General features: G+C 38.6%; 1 protein-coding gene across 6 annotated transcripts in view; it reads left to right on the forward strand.

The window, feature by feature from the left end:
* The window catches only part of RELCH (RAB11 binding and LisH domain, coiled-coil and HEAT repeat containing), an 80311-nt gene that overhangs the window by 53146 nt on the left and 10670 nt on the right, over positions 1-16495 (forward strand). For 5 of the 6 annotated variants that reach the window (XM_075417155.1, XM_075417157.1, XM_075417158.1 and 2 more), the window contains 11 exons: positions 1186-1342; positions 1901-2024; positions 3110-3158; positions 3584-3663; positions 4538-4644; positions 5246-5345; positions 9436-9518; positions 10445-10508; positions 12117-12255; positions 13227-13343; positions 14325-14413. In XM_075417155.1, the coding sequence (XP_075273270.1) occupies positions 1186-1342; positions 1901-2024; positions 3110-3158; positions 3584-3663; positions 4538-4644; positions 5246-5345; positions 9436-9518; positions 10445-10508; positions 12117-12255; positions 13227-13343; positions 14325-14413 (1109 nt within the window). Of the gene's footprint in view, positions 1-1185; positions 1343-1900; positions 2025-3109; positions 3159-3583; positions 3664-4537; positions 4645-5245; positions 5346-9435; positions 9519-10175; positions 10259-10444; positions 10509-12116; positions 12256-13226; positions 13344-14324; positions 14414-16495 lie in introns of all 6 variants that reach the window. The other variant, XM_075417161.1, reaches the window with a different exon arrangement.

The following is a 16495-nucleotide window of genomic DNA, read 5'->3' on the forward strand; positions in this document are numbered from 1 at the left end:
ATCTTTCCTATCGGCCCCCTTTGAGCACTGAAAGGCTGCAATCAGGTCTCCCCACAGCCTGCTTTCCTCCAGGCTGAACAGCCCCAACTCTCTCAGCCTTTCCTCACAGCAGAGGTGCTCCAGCCCTCGGATCATTTTTGTGGTCCTTCTCTGGACCCACTCCCAACAGCTCCATGTCTTTCCTGTGCTGAGGGCTCCAGAGCTGGATGCAGGGCTCCAGAGCTGGATGCAGGACTCCAGGTGGAGTCTCACCAGAGGGGCAGAATCACCTCCCTCGAACTGCTGACCACACTTCTTTGATGCAGCCCACAATATGGTTGGCCTTCTGGGCTGTGAGCGCACATTGTTGGCTTATGTCCAGTTTTTTGTCCACCAGTACCCCCAAGTCTTTCTCAGCAGGGCTGTGCTCAATCGCTTTATGCCCCAGCCTATACTGATACTGGGGGTTACCCCAGCCCAGGCCCCGGTGCACTTGGCCTTGTTGATCCTCACGAAGTTCACACAGGACCACTTCTCAAGCTTGTCCAGGTCCCTCTGGATGGCATCCTGTCCCTCAGGCATGCTGACCACACCACTCAGCTTGGTGTCATCTGCAAACTTGCTGAGGCTGCACTTGATCCTGCTGTCTAGGTCCTTGATGAAGATACTAAACAGTACTGGTCCCAATACAGACACCTGAGGGATACCACTTGTCAGCAGTCTCCATCTGGACATTGAGCCGTTTACCACTACTCTCTGGATGTGACCATCCAGCCAATTCCTTGTCCACCAAACAGTCCACCCATCACATTCATCTCTCTCCAATTTAGAGAGAAGGATGTTGTGAGGAACTGTGTCACAGACCTCACAGAATTCCAGATAGGTGGCATCCGTAGCCCTTCCCTTGTCCAATGATGTCATTCTGTCACAGAAGGCCACTAGGTTGGTCAGGCAAGATTTGCCTTTGGTGAAGCCATGCTGGCAATGATAATTCCATAATCTCTATATACCGGTGATTTCTCTTTTTAAGTGAAGGTCATGTAATCCCTTCAGAGATGGATTAAACTCTGGTTTTTAGAAAGCAATTTGGTAGCCTTACACAGAAGATGCTGAAGAGTTTCAGACTTTCTTAGCTATCTTTACTGACATCACCTCCAAGGTATTTTCATCACCTTTTGTTCACGATCACTTGTTCTGCTGTTACAGTTACTAGATTTCCCCGACCCGTGTCGCCTCTTCAGGATGTGGCCATCATCATTGGAAGCCGTGAGCAATTAGCGGTGTTGTTGCAACTCTATGACTATCAGCTGGAACATGAGGGTACCACGGGCTGGGAGACTTTGCTATGGGTAGTCAATCAACTGTGAGTTAATTTGTATCGTAGGATTCCTAATTTTAAAATGTGTCAAAATTAACAGTTCTTCAGCATGATTATGTTTAGCAATTATTGAACATAGGAATTTGAAGTATGATTGTGTTGAAGAATTATTGAAGAGGAAAATATTTACCTTTTTTTAGGCATTTTAATTTTCATACTGAATTGACTTTCATTTTATTCAGAAAATATCAATTACGTAGCCAAATGTATAGGTAACTACTTGTTCCAAAACTTTGTTTCTTTCATCTTTGCACTGGTGTAGCCAAGTCTCTGTTGAAGTGAACATTGTTGTCTTCTGACTATCTGCTGAACTATACTGTTCTTCAGTAACAGATGTTTGAAAGCATAGGTCAGACTTCTCTGGCACTGAAACCCTTGCTTTCTTCAAGGGTCAGGAATTGTACTGAACATGTAGATAATTTTATTCAAATCAATAGTGCTGTGTGTGTATATATTAATACAAACTAAATCTGTACAAATACAACTGGAGAGAAACAAAAGATCAGAGTAGTGTTTAATATCCTTTTGTTTCCTGATTTTTAGGCTACCACAGCTTATAGAAATAGTTGGCAGGATCAATGTAGCATCAACTGCCTGTGTCCACGAGTTCTCTAGATTTTTCTGGAGACTTTGTAGGACATTTGGGAAAATTTTTACAAACACTAAGGTAAGATATTACCTTAAATATCCTACAAAAACAATACCTTGACAACATATGTTCTCCGTATTTACGGTGTGTCTGAATACCCACACTTTATGTGACCATTTATATTTGCATGTCACAGAGATACTTATCTGTAAGTTTATTTAAGCCTGCTATTTTTAAACCTCTGTTGCATCCTTTTGGTTTCTGGTTTTCACTGTTTTGGAATGGCCTTCTCATCTTGCCCAACAAGCAAGGCTTTTTTTTTTTTTTTTTTTTAAAACTCTGTTCTTCACACTTGCTTTGTCAATGGCATAGACAGTGGGAGAGAGATCATCCTAATTCTAGTGATTTAACAATTTTCTTTCTTCGGAACAGCATACTGTTCGGTGTTTGTGGCACATATAAGTACTCCAGCCTGTACTTCATGGGAAATTTAAAATTAATGCTTACCCTGCCCAAAATATTTTCTATAGAAGATATCCAAACATTTTTATGAAGGAAGCAGATAATTTTTCTCAATAAAATAATTTCTGAATATAATTTTAAAAGTCTTTTAAAGGGAAATTATAAAACACGAGAGTATTACCTAAAGATAAAATTACAAAACAGGGTTAGCATTATGTGCTGCCCTCCAGAGAGGAGATTAAAACCAGTCTCTGGTCTTTGAAAGCCCTTTCTGTAAGTTATCTTTAAAACCCTTGCTTCTATGAAATTGTTCTGATTCTGATTATCACAGCTGTATTTTGGAAGAGAGCATTGCATGGATAACAAAGATACAAAACAAAAACCTTCTTCCCCCCCCACCCCAGCTTGGTAAAAGCATAAACCCTGAAGTCCAACTAAGTGTATTGCCAAGAGACTTCAACTTTTGGTATCAGGAGTGCTAAATATTGCTACCTCCGTGTGGGTACTCAATCTACATTTTTACTCTCATGTCATACTTTCAATTTTCGTAAAAGCTGGCTGTGCTTTTTAAAGGTTTTTTTCTTTCTGTACCTTCAAAATGTTCTTTTTCTGGGTTATTTTGTTTATTCTTACTTTTTTTCCTAAGTTAATTGACACTGGTAACAGGTTTTCTTACATGGGATTCATCATCCTTTGTGTAGGTAAAACCACAGTTCCAGGAAATCTTAAGACTGTCTGAGGAAAACATAGGTAAGTAGCTTTTTACTCAAATGAGTAAAAACTGATCCTAACCACAACTGGGAAGACAACCTATCAATCTCTTGTTCAAATAACGTTTTCAGACTGCGGCTCTCAAATTTGTCATTTCTCTGAAACACTGAAAATCTAATCTTAGTCTGAATGGAACACACTCTGAAGTTGTGGGGGAGGTGTGTGTGAAGTACAAATAAAATCTCAAATCCAAATACCACCCGAGCGTTATTTTAGCACATGTGTGCCTGTATATATGCATATGTATGTATATATATAAAAAGGTAAATGCATATAGTACTTATAATACACACTTACAAGTCTACTTTTTACGTATGTATAAATTATATAGTATATATATATTAGACACATACACACACATATATGTATATGTAAAACCTGAATTCTTCACTGTGTTTTATTAGATTCCACAGCAGGTAACGGAGTGCTAACAAAAGCCACAGTTCCCATCTATGCAACGGGGGTCCTTACATGTTATATTCAGGTAGGTTTGTTTTTCTGTTGCTTTGTTAAATATGTAATAATATGTAAAATTTATTCTGCCAAAAAACCCTTACTGTTTTCTTTGAAAATTTCAAGTGTTCGTGTGCTTTGAAGATAGGTAGATAGGTGGGCAGATTTAAACACATCTAAAGGCAAATTTTCTAGTCAAGTTGTCTACTACATTTAGATGATAGTCATCAGTGTTAAAACACAAATTCAGTAAATGTTAAAATGAATCTGACATCTTCACTACTGCTAACTCTCAGACAGCTGCCATGTGCCTCTATCAAAAATATTAGCATTAATCCATAAATGGGTTCTTGGCCATTTAACTGTGGCCCCCGCAAACATAATTTTGCAAAATTTACTGAAGCAGATAAGCAGGTAAATCGTCATTTTGGGCATAGCTGGAGTCTTAAAATTTTAGTGTTACCTAGTACTAAAATAAACACCCCATAAACAATACTACCTAATCCTCCAGTAACCAGCAGTTAGGGACTGCCATATATGTAGCTTTCAGGAAAAGATAAATGCTTCATCATCTCACAAATGTTTAGTGGACTGTGAGCCATCACAAAGTGTCAGGAGCCATGAAAGTGCTTAAGTACACTTCTTAAAAGTTTCCTTAGTAAATCAATTTGCGTAATTTATGCATGAGTATGTGTTTAGTTGGTGAAATACAGAAATACAGTGTCGTCTTGTGTTTGCTTTGAGAGGCTCTTGTTCTTGAACTACGTTTTTGAAGTCCATAAGAAGATTGTTAAAGGTTAAGTCTAGTTTGTTCTCGTTCATAGTTTGTCTCTTCTGTAGCTGTAGGGCGTCACAACCATGGCAAATACTTCTCCTACATTCAGTATTGTCCGCTCTTCTTTCAGGAGGAAGACCGCAAGCTGTTAGTTGGATTCTTAGAAGATGTAATGACCATGCTTTCACTATCCCACGCTCCTCTCGATAGCCTGAAAGCTTCCTTTGTGGAACTGGGGTAAAGAATATACCTTGGAGTTGACTAGATCTAGATATAATAGAAGCTTTTATGAAAAGCTACTAGTCTGGCTGTAATTTTAATAACTGTGATGCTTCAGGTGAATAAAGGGTATACTTGCTTTTTCTCCATAGTGTTTCACAAAATTTCAACTTTTAATCTATAGATTAAAAATGCAGGGGTAGAAAAATTCTGAAGTGTAAAAATGAAACATCAAAAACCAAACAAAAAGCCTCAAAAAAATCAGTCACTGAGGATGAAATGGAAGTTAATTTTGTATTTTCCATACTATTATGTTGTGTTCTTGATATGTTTGCATTCAGTTCGGTGTCATAATTCATCAAAAATTATATTCTTAAAGATTTTTTACAAAATGAACTTCAAAATGCAACATATTTTCTAGACAGCAGCATGTTGCATGTCTTTCAGAATGAGATGAATGTTGTGTATCCTTCAGAAAGGATAAATGTTGGAGTTCAAGATCTGTCGAGCAGTGGATTCTTGAGACTACGTTTTGTAGGCAAGGAACATATTCAACGTTTGGGAGTTTTCTGGGGTTTTTTCCTTTTTTTGATTGCCCGGCTGTTTTTTTTTTTTTTAGTGCAAACCCAGCTTATCATGAGTTGCTGTTAACTGTCTTATGGTATGGAGTTGTCCATACTTCTGCTCTTGTTCGATGTACAGCTGCCAGAATGTTTGAGGTAAGTGTTATCCAAACTTTTTTACACCTTTTTTATTTTTAAAAACAGTGATTCAGATAATGCCGCTACATTCTTAAAAATTACAGATGGGTTAAATAAGTTGTGTGCTGTGTGATGGAGCAGGAAGCTGTCGTGCAGTTGTTTCTGTATCTGCTCTCTGTTCAACAGCGCATCTTTCATTAAGCAATTTGTCGTTAGCCACTTGCAAGAAGTTTCTGTAGTAGCTGTGTATGTGTTCTTTGATCTGCTTCGGACTTGATTGCTGCGTCCCGATTATTGCATGCTGAAAATTTTTTTCCGATTATGAGAACGCATTTCATCGCTAAACTGTGTTCAAACCAGAATTAAACACGTTGTCAAATGTGTTTGCTTAGGTCTGTAGATAAACATAAACAAGCATCTCTGAGTTGTAACGTTTGCTTTTGATGTTCAGCCCATAATCAGGAGCCTCATTCACAGGTCAGCGTTTTTCTTTTAGTGTATACTCGTACAATGCACCTGCATTGCGATTCAAACTAGTTTCCATTGGTGTGAAATACAGTGGTAAAAACATACATTTAACCAATCTGGCATTTTTTGTAAAAATTACAATAGTTTAGGGTTACTTTACTTGCCACATAATGGCAGCTTCATATTTCCCTTAACATCTGTAAATTTGTTCAGGATAAAGGCTGTTACATTTAACTAATAAGTTTGCTTTAATTTCCACATCATGCCTTTGTTTCATCAAGTGTTAATTGAAATGCTTTAATTTGCTAATATTTCTAATCGCACTACGGCAGTCCCCTGTTTGTGTGCGTGTTTCTTCCGCACTGGAGTCCTCTGGACAGCTTTGTGGTGGACCTGCAGCTGAACCTCCCACCTTGTATCCATGCAGAAACAAATCGCAAGTGTGCCTGGGAAAAAGGAGCACTAAACATAACTGTTAGTGTTCTTTACTGCAGCTCTGCAAGTCACTGCTGATAAAACACTAAACAACCACTTTGAAGACCTATCCTGAGACTTCAGTTGCAAACATCCAGCTTTGTCCTTTTTTTGTTCCTCCTTCTCCCTTTGAAAAGGAGATGACAGTGTTTGGTCACCCTTAAAATATTTGAGTGGTGTTTTGGTTTTTTTTTTAATCTGACAAGAACATTGCTTATATTTTATATTCCTAATGATAAGCTTTTTTTTTTTTTTTAATAAGCATTAGCCAAACATGTGAAAGACCTCAGTTGCAACAGGCCGTTGTCTTGGTTGCAGTTTCTTTTCAAATTCATCTGCATGTTGATCATTTTTAGGCAGTCCTGCATGCGGTTTGGCTGCTTGTTCCCTGGTGTGCTTCGATTTTTACTAAAACATAGGCAACTTTATTACAGACACTTTTTTCACTTGACAATAGCTTCGATATATTGCCACTTCCTTGATAGCCATAGCATACATACTTATACATGGCAATACATGAATTTGGGAAGTCACCTGTGTAAAGAGGTGGTAATAGTTGGTGTCCCTTTTGGAAGGTTCCTCTGTTCAAGGAATTTCTGACGTCTCAGAGGCTGCTGAATGGCAAAGCCCAGTGATTAGATAATAAGATAAAGAGTGTGTCACCTGCAGGACAGCTGTATGAGAACTACAAGGGTTCTGAGCAGCACAGTGGTCTGTACAGCAGCACAGAGACTGCTGTGATTTGGGCCTGCCAGGCTGCATTACCAAACCTTTGCAGCTTGTTAAAGACTGGAAGGGCACAGCAGTGATTTGCAACCGTTCTACCCCTTTTCTCCTTCGGGGGTTGGCAGCTTTGCACTGCCATTTTTAAGCTGTAGTATGCAGAAGTAATGATCGCACGTTGATCTAGAGGAATCAAAACAGGATAAAAATCTACGCTGTCTGTCCCACTGTAACTTTACGTGCTGCTACATAGCTTTACCCATCCAGCTGTTTCTGTTGCTTCTGTGTTTTCAGTCAGTAGTTTCCCATTTGAATATTGATGCAAACGGATTTGATTGCTGCTGGTTTGAACATGAAGCGCCTAGCTGAGTTTTAAGCTTTGTTGGTCTGTTTAGGTTCAAGGCTAGGAGCACATCTTCGGAATGACACTTGAATTTCACAGCACATTGTATTTTCTGTAAGACAGAACGACGCTGTTTACCGTGCTTTACCATAACTAGAAGTGTGGCAGCCCACGTAGTCACGAAGCTGAGATCATTCTGAATTGTTTGCTAATTAGACAAATCCCAAACATTTTTTTTAAAGCACTACATTACCTCTAGGCTTTTCTCAAAATTAAGATTAGTAAAGAAAACTCAAGTCCCTGTTTGTTCAGAATTGAAAAGAGTAAGCATTCTCTGTTTTAATCAATGGGAAAATTGGTAAGTCTGTATATGAGAGTAAGATTGTTATAGCCAAGCAGCGAGTCACATCCTTAACAGCTGTTTGAAGAGTAGCCCGTAAGCTCCACACATCAGCGCTTTGTCACCACTGTAAATAATCGTGAAATGTATTAATGATAAAGTCTAGTTGTTGAAGTGACATTCTTAATACCTTCTGAATCACAAGTGTAGGAAGGGGCAGCTTTCCCCCTCCAGGTGCTTTGCAGCATATGTTCTTACGCAGATTAACAATTCTCTCCCCATTCTTCCTTCTCCAGTTGTTATCTGTAAGGCCACAGCGTGTTCAGTGCATGTGTGCACCCGTGCATGCACGCACAAATATTGCTGAATAAAAATTACTGCTTTGTACAGAAGGCTTCTAGAAAGTCAGGTTCCAATCTTTCACAATTTTGTTTTAAATTCAGAGTTGGTAAAGCTGGAATGCTCGGACAAATAGCGGAATGTAAAACCTTCTCTAGTTAGAGGGGGTAAATGCTGCCTGCTTGAAGTACTGCGTGATGTGCTGACGGCTGCTGCTTTCCCCATGCCCTGTGGATCTTACATGTTCTCTTGTGACACTGCTGGGGGGAAAAGCAAAGAATTTCATTTGTGTTCATGATGTAATTCAAGTGATTAAAATATAGATAAATATTGAAAACACATTTCAAATTTCACACAGAAACCACTAAGAAGTTTATTTCCTAAAACCAGCAAATACGTGCAGACTTGCTTACGTGAATGACAAAACGGAAATATCAAGGATTTCCCTTTTTTATTAATGCAGACCAAAAAAAATGTTTTGCTGAATATGGAGAAAGTTTGGAACTTGTCATTTTTGAAAATTAATACATTTTCATACATAGGAAACATGTAAAGGGCGATACACAGCAAATGTATGCTTATGTATGGCTACGGAACTCATGTAAAAAAAAAGATCACCTAGGAACATCTAAATTCAAACAATAATCACATATTTATGGGTAACAAATTTCACTGTGATCTCAGTTTTTAACATTTGGGAGGTATTGCAACAAATATATCTCTTCCTTAGTTTGCAAAAAGACTTGGTGAAATGCATTTCGTAAATAGTCCAAGGATTCTCCATTTTCTACCAGCAAGGGAAACTCGGGGAGGTTTCCCGTCCGTACTGCTTGGATGGCAGTGAAGTCTAAAGTAGTCCTGAATGAGGAAAGCCTAGTGGTATCTGGGAAGGTGCTGTTTGTCACATTGTGAAAGGTCTGAAAGGTGTCACTCAGTGCAGGGAAATTACACGCATTTGGCCTAGCTGAAGGCATCTACTTTGCATGTGACAGCCACCTACTACAGTAAATACCATTCCCTTGAGTTAGGAACAGCACTTAGATCAAACCGTCAAGCTCCAATTGGCATCGCGTTAGTATTTAATTGTACACCAATGTACATATAATTACATAATTCTATTAGTATTTGAATTATAATATGCTAAACTTCTCAGAGTTCAAGTTTTAAAATAGCTGAAAATAGAGGAAAAATCATATTATTCAGTTTGTCAGGTTTGTGCTGATCGCCAGACCACTTCAGCTTTCTTCATGCCTTTGCATAAATGAAGCACTAGTGTAGCAGTATTTGCTTAGCTTCTAATTTTGGTTTTGCTTTTTGTGTTTTTTCTTTCTCTCTCTTGGTTGTGCCGTTCTTCTTCCCATGATACTGTGCTCGCTCTTTCCGTGCATCACCTGTGATACCCCCCTGCTCCGACCATTCAGCTGTTGGTGAAGGGGGTACATGAAACTCTGGTAGCTCAGAGAGTTGTTCCTGCTCTCATTACTCTCTCCAGTGACCCTGAAATGTAAGTTTCCTGACTGTCTTATATACCTAGCATCCCTCTTAATACTGAGGAAGAAATAACCATCAGTTCTGTTTCTTTTTCTAGCTGAACAAAAATTGAACTACCTTTAAACAAATGGAACTTTTAAATCACTTATTTGTGAATGAAAAGGTTTACTGCAACACCTAGAACTAAACTGGATATAAACTTTAAATAGAAAACTACATCAATGTAATTTAATTTTTAGGGGTTTTTATGTTTAATCATATTGTCAGTTTTGAAATTTGCTTAAATGATTTCTAGCAGAAAGCTAGATGTGAATGTGTTCTGTAATGCTATCAGCTTTACTACTGCAAATTTAAATATAATTTGCATTACTGAAATACAAAATAGTTTTGGCTGTATCTAATTTCTGATAGACTACTGTAGTACTTCAATTCCTGGACATCCTGATGTGATATTTCTTTCAAGCTAAGGAGGGATGCTTTGCTAATCTCGCTAACAGGTTGTTACTAATAAATGCTGCAGCATGAATAGAGTCTTAATCGTTTTAATTTCTTGTGTGGGTGACTAAACCAAGAACAACCCCAAGAGTCTGCCTGCCCATCCTCAGTCACAGCTAACCCAGTTCTTCAAGTTTATCAAACCATTTTTTATTGCATGTTGACTGGTTTACAGCTGACCCTTCGAGGCATGAGTGAAGCCTTAGTTGACAAGCGGGTTGCTCCGGCCCTTGTTACCTTGTCCAGTGATCCAGAATTGTGAGTTTCAGATTGAGACCTTGAGTTAATCCTGTCTGTCTTTTTTCCTGGTCTGCTTTTTTTTTGTTTTGTCATTGCTAGAAACTAATGTAACTTAAAGTACTAATTCTTTAATTTTGCTTTGTTCTTAATTAATTGTATTCTAAATGTTTAAAACATCTTAAAGACTCTTTTTTTCTATTGTAGTTCAGTAAGGATCGCAACAATTCCTGCTTTTGGGACCATCATGGAAACTGTTACTCAGAGAGAGGTAAGACACCTGTTGTTAGGCTGTTGTTTTTGTAGCATAAGAAGTGGGTGATTTTTTTTTTTTTTTTTTTTTATAAATCCAGACATCCAATAATTTATTAATGAGCTGGGAAGAAAAAAAAAAGAGCAGCTTATACATCATTTCTTCCTTTGTTGTGTCCTCTTCCAAAATGCTTTCCAGTTTTGCGGTGGTCTTTTTTTTTCTTTTTTTTGGAAACAAACCAACCCTCTTTTAACTAGTAAAAACATTTCCTTCTAAATATCAGACCAAACACAAACAAAGGAAAACAGATATGTAGAGGAGGAGGCCTGTGCTAGAAGATGGGAAATCCCATGTTCGAAATGTTTTTTAAAACATTCTCCAACATGGTTGAGAAATCCCAGTCCAGTATTTCCAAGTAAAATAGCTGTACTTAAAATTGCTAAACAAAGAGTCACGGTGGGATTCAGTTATCTCCACAAAAGTAGGTTGTACCCTTTTAGATTCTTTAGGATATCCTGCATGGCTTCCAAATACTTTAGAAGGGCACAAGTCTTTTGTAGTTCCTGTCATATCTGCAGGTTTAGCCCATGGTGTCCAAGATGACATTAAAAGACATCATAGCGATATAACTGAAATAATCCTTGAAGATAATAGAGATATACAGTTCCTCCTTTTTTTTTTTAAATGATGAAACTGGTAATAGATCAGAATTCTGAAAAAGACACCCAGGATTCTATTGTAAGCAGTAGAAATACTGTATTTCGTTTTATATAATAACTGTACAATCAAATTTCTTCTTAAAGTCCTTGCAACTTTTTGCAGAGCATGCGTTCTTCCTGTAATTTCAACATATTCTAAAAGAATGTGTTTGAGGAAATGTGAGTAAGAAGTCAGTGATGACTCACAAGTACTTGGAAGATGGATAAGTTACAATTTTGTAGCTTGGAATGCATGCCTATAATCAGTTTGGGAAGAATACTGTTTAGCTACCACACAAAAATTACTGTATCCATTGCACTAATTACAATAAGCTGTAAAGTACAGAGGTGATACTGCCTTCCAAAATGTATCAGAAAATGTTATTTTTACAACTTTGAATGCAAATTAAATACTTATGTCATCTGAGATATATTTTGTATTTTCATTTTTTTTTAGCCGTTGGTTGAAATCTTTTTAATCTCATTGATTTTATGATGCTTACTTCTGCATGTCTGTGCTCTGCAGCTAATTTTTCAGCTTAATTGAGATATAATACAAAAAAAAAAATCTGTTCTAATTAAACAGGAAAACTCCAAAGATATTAATTGTAAGAGGGAAATTTTAATAGCAGGTAAAAAATGTGAGTATCAAAACCAAGGAAACCTCATGAGGAGAGACCAGCTATATAGAATCACCTGTTTATAGTTAAAGATAGATCAGATTAAAATGCTGTTAACAATCTTTCAAATGTAGGGCTGCATTGAAGAGTTTAGAATGTCCTGTCAGGATAAAAAAATGTAAATTGACAGAAAGTCCAAGGTTTAGCATCTGAAATATGGAAGATTATAGACATACTCTGAACTACCGTAATGGTTTCTAGTATTTTCATTCTTTTGTACACTTTTTATTTCTCTGGGAATACTGAAGCTTCTGGAAAGAGTGAAAATGCAGCTGGCATCTTTCCTGGAGGACCCTCAATACCAAGACCAACATTCTCTACACACAGAAATCATAAAAACATTTGGAAGAGTTGGACCTAATGCTGAGCCCAGATTTAGAGATGAATGTAAGTTGCATCAGTGGGAAGATGCAGTCTTCCTCTCTCTGTCCCAAAGCTAATAGTATGCTGGTTATATTGATTTTTTTTTTTTTTTTTGTGTTTACAAAAAGTTTGGTAAAAACTCTTGTTTTTAGAGTTTGATATGTCCCAGTATTTAACACTTTGCTAATATAGTTTTCACTTTACCTGCCAGTGGTGTGTATACAGAACACCAGCACACGGTAATGAATAATTTCAGAGCCAGAGGGGACTGGTCACTTTGTTGCAGAGCAAATTTGAAATTGTCTTTTTTTTTTAAATTACTTTACACGTAAAATGCCTGCATCTCCCCCACCTCCCCCAATGCTTCACCCCCTGCGGGCACATAAATTTCAAGTATTCCACACACCTTAAATGTAAGTGCATCCCATATTAACAAAAAAGCTTTTTTTCATGGCCCTGAAGTGTAAAGCACACAGAAGAGCGAATGTAAAACACATAGAAGAGTCTAAATTGTTAGACTGTGTTAAGATACTTGTAAACCAAACGTGAGGAGCTATCGTGCCTCCCAGCTGCAGGCGTCTAGTTTAGCTGGCTAAACTCATTAGATGGGCTTCATCTGTAGTCAGTGAAGATTTCTTACGACATGCATATCCCTGTCACCAGCTTAGCAGCTGTATTTATAAATAGAAGCATATTTTAGACACCGTTAGCAGCAGGAGAGTAATAATCTTGCAAAATATTTTCTGTAAACTGTTACTATTTCACAGGTACTCTGAGGTATCTTTTTCTTTTAGGTGGTGTTACCACAGTTTTATTTCAAGTTGATCAGTAAAATCCACAAAGGCAGTCCCATCAAAAGCCATTATTTGCAGTTCTTATTCCACACTGTTGTGTGATGCTTCAGATGCCTGTGATTGCCACTTAGCAACTGTTTAATGCTAAGCAAGTCTGCGGAAAACAGTTTCAAATACTTATTCTGGTATTTACTTTTACAGTTGTTATTCCACACTTGCACAAGTTAGCCTTGGTCAACAACCAGCAGTCTGTGGATTCGAAGAGACTGGATATTGCTACCCACCTGTTTGAAGCCTACAGCGCTCTTTCCTGTTGTTGTATCCTTGTTTTAAGGGGAAGTTCAGCTGTTAATTCTCTGGTGGGGGGAGAAGATTAATACTTGAGGAGTAACTAAGTTTATATTTCAATGTGTGATGTAAAACATGATTTGCTCAGTATAAAGAAGAGGTTTTCACAGAAGGTGGATGTGATCTTGGCTGGATGCCTGGTGCCTACCAAACCACTCTATCACTCCCATCCTCAGGACATGTGGGGGCTAAAGGCAGTTTAATAAAGCAAAAGCCGTGTACAGAGGCAAAGGAAAAAAACAAAAGATTTGTTCTCTGCTTCCCATCAGCAGGCAGTGATGTCCAGCTGCTTCCCGGGAAGTAGGGCCTCAGTGCACATAGTGGTTGCTGCAGAAGACAAGCGCTGTAGCAACGAATGCGCCCTGTCTTCCTCCTTTCTCTCAGCTTTTGTTGCTGAGCCGGCGTCATATGGTATGGAATATCCCCGTGGTCAGTTTGGGTCAGCTGTCCTGGCTGTGTCCCCTCCCAGGTCTCGCCCAGCCGACTGGTGAGGGGGGAATGTTGGAGAGACAGCCTTGGTGTTGTGAGAGCACTGCTCAGCAGTAGCCAAAACACGGGTGTGTTAGTGACACCTTGCTAGCTACCAGCACAAAGCGCAGCACTGAGGGCTGCTGTGGGGACAATTAACTCCATCTCAGCCAGACCCAATACAGTGGAACTGATAAATACTTGTAAAAAAGAAAAAAACTACAAAAACAAAGCCCTTGATCTTAACCAGTAAATGAAGAAAAAATATGAAAGAATGGTTTGGATGTAAGAAATATATCAAGTTAAATGTATCTAAGATCTTTTTTATTAGTCACAAAGTGCTAAATGCTGTTCTGTTTTCTTGAGTTTTGCTGCCATAGCTTGTCCCTGTGTTCAGTAGAATAACATTATCAGAAGATAGAAAAAAGAATTGTGTAATTTCAGGAGACAATCCTTATAATACCTTAACGAGCTGATTTTTAGTTATTTCAGAGGATTTAATGGTCAATCACTTTTTACCAGGACTGAAGTGTTTACGAACTGACATGGAACATCTCTCGCCAGAGCATGAGGTGAGCAGCAGTGTTTATAACTGAGTGTGAGATGCAGGTGGCAGCAAAGGTCGAAATGTAATGGTATTTCAAACCAAAAGTTAAGGAGAGCTACTCATAAGCGGTAACAAAACATAGCATTGAGGGGATTTTTATAAGGAAGAAGTCGCATGATTTAAAACACAGTAAAATCTTTTAAAATTAATTTCTAAGCTGAGGACCTCTGCAGAGAAACATTCAACTGTCTGAAAGGCAGGTACAAACACAGATCTTTGCAGACTGAAGAAAAAGGAAATGTTTTTACCATCTGTTTTTTCATTATAACAAGGATACGCTAACATCAGTGGTCACAATAAATCCGAGGAAATGAAGATGAAAATCGGTGGAGAGAAGTGATAGGCAAGGATGAGGAAAGTACAGTCCTGAAATACAGGGGATGCACTTCGTATCTGGAGTACTGTGTCCAGTTCTGGGCTCCCCAGTACAGACGCGTGGACGAAGAGAGAGTCCAGCGAAGAGCCATGAAGGTGATGAAGGGAATGGAGGTCTCTCCTACGAGGAGAGGCTGAGAGAGCTGGCATTCTTCAGTCTGGAGAAGAGAAGGCTCAGGGTGATCTTACCAGTGTATATAAACACCTGAAGGGAGGGTGCAAAGAGGACGGGGCCAGGCTCTTCCCAGTGGTACCCAGTGACAGGACCAGAGGCAATGGGCACACACTGAAACACAGGAGGTTCCGTCTGAACATCAGGAAACACTTTTTCACTGTGAGGGTGACCGAGCACTGGCACAGGTCACCCAGAGAGGTTGTGGCATCTCCATCTTTGGAAATACTCAAAAGCCATCTGGATATGGTCCTGGGCAGCTGGCCCCAGATGGCCTTGCTTGAGCAGAGGGTTGGACCAGATGACCTCCAGAGGTCCCTTCCAACCTCAATCATGCTGTGATTCTATGAATTGTAAAAAACAGGTCAGAATAAGCAGACAGGCCAATATGGGAGCTAACAAGATGTTCTCTGGTAGAAAGAGCTTACAGAAAGTAGCAAAAGAGAAGAGTTAGCAGGAGAAGCTGACTTGAGAAACTTGAAAATCCTGAACATATGTCTGTGCACTTTTTTTGTAAATAGTTGAGGAGGTTGAACACTAACAGAGATTGAAACACATAGATATTAAGTCAGTAGCTGAAAATGAGAGATGTAGTTTATTTGCATGTTGGGAAACCCTTGGCAGTATGAACGTTTCAGGTGATAGAGGAGATGATTTAATCAATGTACAAAGGAACATCTGATTTTTGAAGGTTAATACTGCACTTTCATGGATTACTTCATACTTGAGAAAAGTAATTTCTTTTCCTTACATTTGCAGAAGTGACTTAATTGAGACTGTATTGTCGAGGAGTTCAAAGTTCTTATACTTGATAACAAATTCTGTTCAGTTATATTTTCAGTCTGTAGTTTCATTCTTTTATTTTCTGTATACTAGTATATTATTTTATATAATTTACAGTATGTGGGACTGCAGGTGAATTAATTTGAGGAACTTTCAGAGCTAAAAGGAAAAAATCTGGCTTCAGAGGACTGAGACAGAAGGGACGGGGTGACCTGAGCATCAGTCAAAGCCAACAGAGTTGCACTTTCTTCCCACAGGCAGCACTGGAGCAGGTCTGGCAGTGCTGTATTCAGAGAGAGCTGGGAGATGTATTGTGTTTTGAGAAGTCTAAGAATATATCTGAAAGCTGCAGTAGGCAAAAGCTGGATTTAGTTTAATTTTCTTTGTTGTAACTTATTCACTAGTGGGATAACTGATACAAGTGCTAATACTTCATTTTTGTATAGTAGTTAGTGCAACTTCTAAGATTTAAGGGCATAGTCAGTTCAAAAGATGCCCTGAATTAGAACAAATAAGCTTGTTTGATGGAGTTTGAGTCTTGTAGCCAGAGAAGGAACTGAGGGCTTAAATAGGATTTAAAATAAATAAAGAAGTGAAGACAGCTCTCAGTCCTCCTTTACCACATTCTGCATCACTGTGATTAATTGGCTTCAGGCGTGATGCCAAGTGCTTTATTTTCTTTAGCCAGAAAGAAACATAAATTAAAAAAATATTTAC

The sequence above is a fragment of the Opisthocomus hoazin genome, chromosome 3 (genome assembly GCF_030867145.1).
Source record: "Opisthocomus hoazin isolate bOpiHoa1 chromosome 3, bOpiHoa1.hap1, whole genome shotgun sequence".
NCBI lineage: Eukaryota > Metazoa > Chordata > Aves > Opisthocomiformes > Opisthocomidae > Opisthocomus > Opisthocomus hoazin.